The sequence below is a fragment of the Peromyscus californicus genome, unplaced genomic scaffold (assembly GCF_007827085.1).
Source record: "Peromyscus californicus insignis strain IS unplaced genomic scaffold, ASM782708v3 Scaffold_4__1_contigs__length_199733344, whole genome shotgun sequence".
Lineage (NCBI taxonomy): Eukaryota > Metazoa > Chordata > Mammalia > Rodentia > Cricetidae > Peromyscus > Peromyscus californicus.
In genome coordinates, this window is record NW_026294562.1 from 22,532,944 (window position 1) to 22,543,883 (window position 10,940).

Genomic DNA, 10,940 nt, shown 5'->3' on the forward strand with positions numbered 1-10,940 from the left:
AATCTGAATGGCTCTTTAGCCAGAGATCAGTTTACAGCCTGCCTCCTGGTAGGTCTTCCTAAAGCTGTCCTCAAGCTAGCAAACTATCAAAAAATATTCAAGACATGGAATAAATTCTGTCTCTTGTCTCCCAGAGCTCCCTGACATTAGGGCTAGAATGTAAGCATCTGGAGAGCAAGGCTCCTGACCCCACAGGAGGAAGAATTCAGCTGTGGCATTTAAGGTGTACCATGGGAGAGATGAGAAGGCCCATGAAAAGAATTGCCAAATGCTGTCACATGCTATCTGAGTGGCTGCATAATGGCTTCCAGGTCCCTGTTTTAGAAGGCCACATGGGCTAGTATGTGCCCTGCCAGGCTGTCAATTGAGCCTTGTTCAAAGTGCCACCTAGAGAGCTAACTGGTCAGCTGACAGCCCCTTTGCACCCAGTGGCTTGGGGACATCAAACCAAGACCTCCAGCAGACCTCCTTGGCTTGGTCACAGGCTGACAGGGAACCCAGGATGCAGCATGGGGCAGTCTGTTTCCTTCCTGTTGGACACCAAGCCACTTACTCAGTCCTGAGGGAGTTTTGAGGTCCCACCTCTCCTTCTCATTTCCCTATTGGCAGGGTGGAGGGACAGCCTTACCCACCTCACCAGACTTAATTGTACTTTCAGGGTTACTTAATGGGACAAGATTTTCCAGTTAAGGTAGGAGCTTTCATTTTATTTGCTCAATCAATACCAATTGGCAGCACTTCTTCTCACACACAGTGACACAGACAGGCCCTGCTTTCTCAAGTTCCAGAGGACATCAGGGTCCACTGCCTTGTCACCAATTCCAGAAAAATGAGGTCTCACCCCACAAGCTTTTCTCTTCCTGGTTTCCTCTTCTAATTAACTACTCAGTTAATTGTTACAGGATCACCATAGAGCTGGAGTCCAAGGACCATCAAATATATACCCAGGTGGTAAAGGAACAGCAACAATCAAAAGGTATTTACACCCCCAGACCTAAAAGTGTCTGGGCTCTGCAAAAACAGACTTTAATGTAACAATCCATTACTGTTAAACGCTCTCAACAATTGATCACCTGTTTCTCCTGGATGCTAAACTAATAAAGGAAACAGGTACCTTAAAATTATCTGTCTCTAATAAAGCTTATTTCAGGTTAAAATTAAAAACATGTTCCAATCTCTCTCTGTCTCTGTCTCTGTCTCTGTCTCTCTGTCTCTCTCTCTCATTAACACTAACCAATATAAACAGAATACTAAACACTACAATGGCCACCAGCCCAAGACTTTAATTTTCTCATGGTTGCTTCTTAATATGTTCAAAATTTTTCCAAGCTCCAGAAAATCCACCTGGACAGGTTAGCAAAGCTCTGGAACTGGCTTCAGTCCACCTGGACATCACCTTGTCAGATAATTTCCAAGGCAGCAGACAACCCCAGGACACCTGTCTACTTCAGAAGTTGCTTTCCCTCCCCCCACCCCAAGAGTCAACTGATGCCTATCAAGTCAGCTGGAAGCAGTTTTTCTGGGAGAAATGATACCCCTATTCCTGTTCACCCACTTTTTTATAATAATCAAAATGTTTGGAGTGTTAAGATTCTGCTGCCACTCCAGCTGCATGACGGCACATGTGCAGTTCAGTAGTTAAGCAAGGGGTCTGATGTCTTATGTCATTTGTGTGCTGCGTGGTTGCATAAATGCACACAGTGTGGTCACGCAATCAGTGCATGTGTGGCATAGTTCTGTAAGCCCACCTGTGCGTGTGCATGGGAATCCTTAAAAAGCAGGACACAGTGCCCTCTTCTCTGCTCTCTCTTACCCCACTATCTCTTTCTCTCTCTCTCTGCTCTTTGCACATGCTTCTTCACTAGGCCTGATTCTTTTGTCCCCTCCACCCCAATAAAGCTCTGATACTGGGTTTTGTCATGGCTTGTGCCTCATGACCATTATGCATGGTAACCAGTGCTGCCATTATATTTTTTTAAAACAACAACAGGATCAGCTGTGAAGCTCCTCCTGTAGAAAACTAGCAAGCTCTATGATAATGAGCATAAATTTCAGGTCACCACAAATAATGACAGTCTAGTTTGCATACACTGTTACCAAAAACCCAGAGAGTAGGTCTCGTAGAAGCTGCACTACAGTATCCAACATCTATGGGGGGAAAAGTTTCTTATCATGTAGTGTTCTTGGCCCCAGGCAGAGAGTTTATAAAAAGGAAAATAGATAAGGAAACTCTTAATTATATTTGGTCACACTGTAAATGTCTTTTATTTCCTGTGTGAATCCTTGCCCATAGAAATTTACTTCAAATCAGGCACCAGTCAGTTCTTCAGAGTCCAGCATGAATGGCTAATCCTAGTACCAGTGAGTACATAAATTCTGACTCATTGATGAACTATTCCAAACTCTTGACCTTCAGCCAAAAATAATGGAAAATAATTGCAAAGCAAAGATGTGAAGAAGCATATAGAACATTCAGAACATAATGATTTATGTTATAAAATGCAATGACCTCAATGTTCTTCTACCTGAAATACATTACTCAATACAAAACTCATGACCAGAACAAGAGGCAAAAAGCAGAGGAAACACAAAGTTTTACAAGATTTTGACGTTAATGATAATTTAAAATAAGATTGCATCCAGTATTTCATTAAAAACTACATGAGATCTCTCCCCCTTCTCAAAGTACTATAAGATCATAAAGCATACTTACATTGGTAAAGGATTGGCTGATGTTCTTCACATCTATCTGGAGGAAATTGCCAATAATTGGGAGAGGCCTGGGGCCAGGAGGGAGCTTCCCTCTCCCAGAGCTCTGTCTCCAGAGTGAGAGGAGAAGCAGACAGGAGACAGTGAGCACCAGGACCGTGACTGGCTCCATGGAGACCCTTCCTATTGACACAGCTGTGGTCAGGCAGCAGAGAGCTTATATAATGAAGCTGCAGAATCAATAATTTACTCTTTGGAACTTTGCTGACTACTTGACTAAACAATGTTTAATCTCTTGTCCAAATACACTTTGCCCTAATGATGAGACAAAACAAGTTCTTCCTCAAAATTATCCTTTATGAGGTTGCCCATTAGAGATTTTTGGCTTAATTTTATTGGATAGCAAACAAGTATTTCTGATAAAAAAACAAAAACAAAAACAAAAACAGATGTTTTACCTGGTCAGATACTCTTAAAATATTCTAATTAATATTTAAATAGTAGTTTTGCTTCTGAAGTTATATTATAATTACAAAATTTCTCCTTTCTTTTCTTTGTCCAAACCCTCCTATACTTATGTGTGTGTGTATGTGTGTGTGTGTGTGTGTGTGTGTGTGTGTGCGTGTGCATGTGTGTGTGTATGTGTGTGTGTATTCAATGATTTCTCAAATTCATCACCTTGATTCTCATTAATGTTTAGTATGCTCATACTTGAATATACATATATATTCCTAAATATATAAATACAGCCTGCTAAATTTGTATAATGTGGATGGCATGTATGTTTTCAGTGTTTACCAATAAGTATTGTGTAACCAGTTCATGTGCTCTATCCTGTACACATTATTTCTCTCTCTTTCTCAACATTGCTTAGTTCACAGTTGACTTGTACTTCTTTGTGTAGGTTTGAGACCTCCTGAGCTTTCCCTCTCCTGTGCAAGTGTGTTTATTGGTGTTGTCTAAATGGTAGGCCATTTTTAGGCAGTCAGGTGAAATTATATGGGTGTAGTTGCTGAAATTCCTAGGAGACACAATCACCTGAGGTTTTGTCTTGTTTTGTGTTTGGAGATGCATGAATTTTCCTCAAAATTCCCCATTCTCAGTTTATCGTCTGTTGTGGGATGGTCTGTATGTCAAGTGTGTTGCTGATTGGTCAATAAATAAATCACTGATTGGCCAGTGGCTAGGCAGGAAGTGTAGGCGGGACAAGGAGGAGAATAAAGCTGGGAAGTGGAAGGCTGAGTCAGAGAGACACTGCCAGCTGCCACGATGACAAACAGCATGTGAAGATGCCAGTAAGCCACGAGCCATGTGGCAAGGTATAGATTAATGGAAATGGATTAATTTAAGCTATAAGAACAGTTAGCAAGAAGCCTGCCATGGCCATACAGTTTGTAACCAATATAAGTCTCTGTGTTTACTTGGTCGGGTCTGAGCTGCTGTGGGACTGGCGGGTGACAGAGATTTGTCCTGACTGTGGGCCAGGCAGGAAAAATCTAGCTACAATCGTCCACGCTGAAATTTGTTTTATAACTATTTTATGTGCTATATTAAGTATATTTGTTTCTGAATAAAGTGTTACTGTGTAATTCAGGCTGATATTTAATTGACAAATTTTCTTCTACTACTTTGTCAGTTGGGCTAGAAATATAGGCACACAACACAATCCCCATGTTCAATTGTGTTTTGATTTGTTTTTGTTTTTATTATTTATTTATTTCACAGCCTCGTGGCATTTTCCCCTCCCTGTTGTCTTCCCAGTCCCTCCACTTCTTCCTCTGTCCCCACCACCCATTCCATTCCTCTTGTTTCTAATACTTTTTAAAATTAATTATTTTTTTAAATTTATTTTATATCCTGGTGGCAGCTTCCTTTCCCCTTTCCCCCACTCCCTCCTTCCACCTCCCTTCTGAACCCCTCTCTGATCAATCTACCCTTCTTCACCTCTATTCATGAAAGAACAGGCCTCCATGGGTGCCAATAAAGTTTGTCATCTCAACTTGAGTTAGAACTAAGCTCCTCTCATTGTATTAAGCCTGGACAAAATAAATCCAGCATTAGGAACAGGTTCCCAAAATCCATCCAAAGTATTAGACACAGGCCCTGCCCCCACTGCCAGGTTTCCCACAAGTACACAAAGCTGCACAACCATCACACTTATGTAGAAGGCATATGTCAGTCCCATGAAGGTTCCTTAGCCATTGGTCCATAGTCTGAGCTCCCAAGAGCAGGCCAGTTGCATCTGTGGGTTCACTTCTGGTGATCCTCACCTCATGGCTTATACAATCCTTTCTCCCTCTTCTCAACAGGATTACCTGGGTTTGACCCCAGGCGTGGCTGTGAATCTCTGCACCAGGTTCCAACAGTTACTGGATGAAGGCTCTCCAATGACAACTGGGGTAGTTACTAATCTGATTACAGGAGATGGTCAGGTCAGTTCAGGCTACCTACCAACTATTGCTAGTAGTCTTAGCTTGGGTCATCCTTGTAGATTTGTGGGAGTTCCCCTTGTATCAGGTTTCTACCTGTCCCTGAAATGTACCCCTACCATCAAGATATCTCATTATTCTTGCCATCCACCCATTCTTCAACCCGATCCCTCATGTTCCCAGCCTAGCCCTCCCCCTAATCTACCTAGGAGATCTCTTCCATTTACCCTTCCCAGGGATATCCATGTGTCCACCTTTGGGCCCTCATTCAAAAGTGAATATTAGCTGTAAGTAGAGGATAACCATACTAATTGTGTTTTAAATGTTTCTATACTATACAAAACATTTAGACATATGTTAATGGTGGAAACCTTACAACTCCACAATAATATTTTGAGCAATACCACTAAGATAAAAATAACCTAATGTCAGTCACATGTTTCACATCAAAAAACATTAAATTGTTAGCTAGAGAAAGATGTATGGATTTTACCACTGTGCAACCCAAACATGGAAGATCTGCCCTATTGTTCTTTGTTTTATTTTTGGTTTTGTGTTTTCTATTTGCAACAGTTTAACAGACCTGCCAGTGTCTCACAGCTCATTGCAGAAAGAAGTTAGAATTCAATGTGATTATGTCAAGGTTACAGTTATTCACTCTGCTTTTACCACAGCATCTCAAAGCATTAGGATTTCTTCTTTCCTTCATTCAGAAGTGAGCCTGGTTCAGTATAACTGAGCACATGAGAGAATGTCATGTAGAACTTGAGGAAATTTGGATTCTCAATATTGCAAGACCTTCAGGAGCATTGCCTTTGCTTTATCTCTAATTGTTATTTATAAACAGTCGGTTATAATAGAAATGGTTAGGTAATATCCGAACAATTGCATTTACTGTAAGAAAGCATGGGTGCTATGAATACTAAAATATTACTATAAAATTACCAGAGTATGAAGAATTGAATCAGTGGAGACACTTATCAAAGGGACTGGAATACTAGAAAAAAGGAAATTTATTATTTGGGTAGAAATGATGTTGTTTAAGCAAAGATTCCTTCTGTCAACATATCATATTTTTTCTCATTCAACTAAGCAGTTACTAATAAATTTCCTCAGTATTTGAAACTGTCTTCTTAATACTCTCTTAAATCATGTTTTATTTTTCTTGCTCAAAGGGTATGCTGTGTACTTTTGTGTAAACTTGACACAAGCTGTAGTCATCTGAGAGGAGGGAAACTCAATATAGTAAATGCCTTCAGCAGATTGGGCTGTAAGCAGACAAGCCTGTATGGCATTTTCTTAATGGTGTTCAAGGGGGAGCGCTCAGTCAATTTTTGCAGAGGCACCCCAGGACTGCCTGGGTTTTATAAGAAGGCAGGCAGAGAAAGTCATGAAGACTAAGTCAGTAAGCAGCACCCCTTCATGGCCTCTGCATTAGCTTCTGCCTGCAGGTTCCTGCCCTGTTCGAGTTCATGCCTGACTTCCTTCAATGATGAAAAGTGATATGTTCTGGGGTCCAGCCTCAGCTCAGGTTCAGGCCCGGATATAGGGAAGGGATGTTGGTGCAAAGAAAACTTCTGAGCACCAAGTACATTGCACTCAAGTGGCCCCAAATATCTCAGGCCATCTTTATTTATACTTAAAGTTTTTCTTACCAGGGTTACATTCAGAGCTTTATTATTGGTTTCTATTTTTTAACTTAAGAAAAAAAATCACAGTTTAAGGAATACATTGTGATCATTATAAAAAGCCCCCATTGTTTCCCTTTATGCTTCCCCAATACACCTTCCCACCCCCTTCATAATCTTATTCTAGACACGGAGGTGAGCATTTCTGCAGGCTTACATAAATATTGAGCCACACACATCCTGCTCTGCAGAACTTATGACAGCTGGCAGCTACTTGCTGTTACAAAGTTAAAGAGTAATAGACCTGAGCAAAGTGCTTTAAGACAACAATGTTCAAACCCAAACAACTCTTTCATATCTGCAAGATATACTTTTATACAGTTCCCCTTTCTATAACAGGGTCCCATGTCTCAATCTCTCTGTAAAAGGCAGACCTTCATACAGTACTCTTTTTCTATCTCACTATACCATGTTTCTTAGACCAATATAAGATTCTATGTATGGGAAAGATCGATCTATCCATCCTAAATGTTGCATTGTACTTTTTCCTCTTGGAGCATACCAGATCCTACCAATGATTCTATGCTTGATGTCCAGGGATGTCTCCTGGAAATCTGTGCCAGCTCCTTAATGACTTCCTCAATGGTCAATTTGGCATCAATAGCAAGGAAGGCATCTTCTAAAGCCATCTGTAGCTCCCTTCCTTGAGAATCTACAGTTATTTGATGTTATCAGGAAGATATATAGCACATACAAGACAACTTCTTCCCCTCCATGCCTATCATAGACACAAGACAGGGCTGTCTCAATTTACAACCCAGAAATACATTTGTGAGCACCCTCCACAGAGATGTCAGACTTGCATGGCAAAGAAGATGCAGGGCAGTGGGAATATTGGACATCAACCCTGTCCCTGGAGCACCTCACTTGGTTGAGCTGGGAGAGGTAGAACACATTGAACCCAGCAGTAGCTGGCTAATGGCCACAAAGCCAGCCAGGAGGCTTCCTGGGAAGAAAGCAGAAAGAAGAAATATAAACTTTTCTAGGCTGTTCATATCATGAACCTTTTTCTTCCTTCATCTGTGACAGATAGTTTTGTTACATACATTACTCTAGCTTGGTGGTCATGGTCTTTTAGGGCATGGAATGCAAGGCTACAGGCTATTCTGGATTTCATGGTTTCTATTGAGAAGTCAGCCATTATTTTGATTCGTTTTCCTTTATATATGATGGATTTGTGCTTTTCTCTGATATATTTAAAAACCCCCCACCCCCAACACACAATCAGTTTTTCCAACCATGATATGGTGTGTGAAATTTCGTTTCTGGTCTTGTCTTTTTGGTGTTCTGTACAGTTCTTGTATTATTAGGGAAGTTTTCTTCCACGATTGTGTTGAAGATCTGATCTATGCCACTGACCTCTGAATATTCTTCCTCATCTGTTCCTATAATTCAAAGGTCTCATCTTTTCACAGGGTCTCACATTCCCTTCATGTTCATTTCATGTATTTTTAATTTTTTCATATTCCTTGCTTATTTTGTCTTGATCCTCTACTGTATCTTTGTGTCCTGTCACTCTATTTTCTGCTTTATTCATCTATTTGTCAGACTTTCTCTTGAGTTTTCTACTTAGAATTTTGGGTTTTTCAATTCCATCTTCATTTCTTCTTGGACCTCTTCAGTGTTTCTGTCTCCTGATTGAATTACTTTTTCAAATCCTGTATTGTATTCATCATTTTCACTAGCCTACTGCTTGTGTTTTCTTGGGCATCATACAGGTGTTGAATTTTTTCTTCTCTTTAAGTTTATTAGGCTTTTTCTTTATTTCTTTTTTTTATTTTTTTTTATTTTTTTTTTGTTTGTTTTTTTGTTTTTTTTTTTCTCATGGATTTATTGATGAACCATTTGTTTTGTTTATTTGTTTTGTTTTAAATTTTGCTAATCCATATAAAAATTCTGTAACCATCAGTGTGAAAGTCTTTGTAAAGACAAAGGCATTCATTTATCTAAAATAATGAACTTTAATTTCAATGTGTGGATCATATCTGAAAAAACTACCAAACTTGTAAAATTTCTAAAGTAGTTGTGCTTTTTAGTATTTCCATCGACAGCATATAAAGTATCTCCTTTTCATCACTGATACTTGATATGGTCCTTATTTTTAATTTATTTTTTTTTAAATTTATTTTAATTTATTTTGCAATACAATTCAGTTCTACATATCAGTCACGGATTCCCTTGTTCTCCCCCCTCCCGTGCCCCTCACCTTCCCCCCAACCCCCCCCCCCCCCCATTCCCATCTCCTCCAGGGCAAAGCCTTCCGTCAAGGCAGAAACATATACAACAAAATGAATAGCAATACAGCATCACCAGGCCCTAGCCCTCCTCCAACACCTAGACCTGAACATCAGAAATTGGAAGAAGCAGAAGAAAACAGCCTTATGAATGACATCATGAAGAAGCTAGAGGCTTGTGTAGAGGAAAAGACAAAAAAATGTGAAGAACGCTGTAAACAACTAGAGGAAAGGGCAAACAAATTAGAAGAAATCAATAAAGTCCTGGAAGAAAACAATAAAATACTGAGAGAAAATCAAGAAAAATCAATGAAACAAATGAAGGAAACAGTCCAAGACCTGAAAAGGGAAATAGAAAAAATGAAGAAGACACAAACAGAGGGAATGCTGGAAATAGAAAATCTGAGAAAACGATTGGGAACGTCAGATGCAAGTATAATCAACAGAATGCAAGAGATGGAAGAGAGGATCTCTAGCGTTGAAGATACAGTAGAAGAAATACATTCATCAGTCAAAGAAAACACTAAAGCCAACAAAGTCATGAACCAAAATGTCCAAGAAATTTGGGACACCATGAAAAGACCAAACCTAAGAATAATAGGGGTCGAAGAAGGAGAAGAATACCAACTCAAGGGCACAGAAAATATATTCAACAAGATCATAGAAGAAAACTTTCCCAACTTAAAGAAGGAAATGCCTATGAAGATACAAGAAGCTTATAGAACACCAAACAGACTAGACCCCCAAAAAAAGTCCCCTCGCCACATAATAGTTAAACAACTAAACGTACAGAATAAAGAAAGAATATTTCTTTTTTTAAACTTGAATTTTTCGTTGATACATTTTATGTATACAAGTGTTTTGTCTGCATCAGATCCCATTATAGATGGTTGTAAGCCACCATGTAACTGCTGGGAACTGAACCCAGGATCTCTAGAAGAGCAGAGCAGCCAGTGTTCTTAAACACTGAGTCATCTCTCCAGTCACTCCTTGATTTTTTTAAATGAAATTTATGAGTGTTCTTTTAAATTCTGTGTCTGGGGTTCATCTTAGGCAATTTTATTTGGCCAACAGTTCTATAGGAATGGTGGATTTTGTAGAGGAAATACTGCCTTTATATTTCATATTGTTTGTGTTTAGCAATGAGATCTGAGCATGTTAACTTCTTTTGTTAGTTCTGTATCTGATATAGACAGAGCAGGTTGGGATTGAATACAAGATGTGTAGGCCACGTTTTCTACCATAATAATCTGTATATAGATCAAATAGCATGTGCAAATGTATGCTTGTGCACTAATGTATATGTAGACATATCCCTGCAGCAGGCCCCAAGATAAGAACTTAGCAATCCCAGAAAAAGTGGCTCCTTTGAGACTAAAACAGAAGGAGATAATCAGTACTTTTTTTTCTCTCATTTAGTTACTTGTAATGCAGTGGGAAGAGAACGTTGCATCTAGAAATTATAGAAATGTGACTCTTTCTGGGACCACTATTCTTCTGGGAAGAGGAGGGAGGCATATGGAGCATATCATTAGCAATAAGAAAGCAAAGTGCATGCATAGGTCCAATCTGAGAACATAAAGTCAAAAGCATGTTTAGAATTTTACTTTTTTTTGACAATAATAGCAAAGCAGGGCATGACCTGATTCTACATGTGTGTTCCTCCCTGTGACTTGTTCTCTACATGGTGGAGCTCTCCTGGACAGTGTTTATTTGTTTCAAATACAAATACTTGAGTGACTCTAAGTGATGCTCACCAAAGGGCTTTGGTACCAGCTTCCTCTTCCCATTCTGTTTTACATGTATATATGTGGGTGTGTGGATGTGTGTGCATATTCAGGTGATTATATGAGAGAACGTATATACATGTACATACACAT

The 10,940-nt window shown here is 39.5% G+C and overlaps 1 protein-coding gene across 1 annotated transcript in view; it reads right to left on the reverse strand.

The window, feature by feature from the left end:
- LOC128094871 (cytochrome P450 2C29-like) overlaps positions 1-2,881 on the reverse strand; it is a 46,520-nt gene extending 43,639 nt beyond the window's left edge. The window contains exon 1 of the mRNA XM_052713457.1: positions 2,714-2,881. Coding sequence (XP_052569417.1) covers positions 2,714-2,881 — 168 coding nt within the window. The remainder of the gene's footprint in view (positions 1-2,713) is intronic.
- Positions 2,882-10,940: the final 8,059 nt, after the last annotated feature.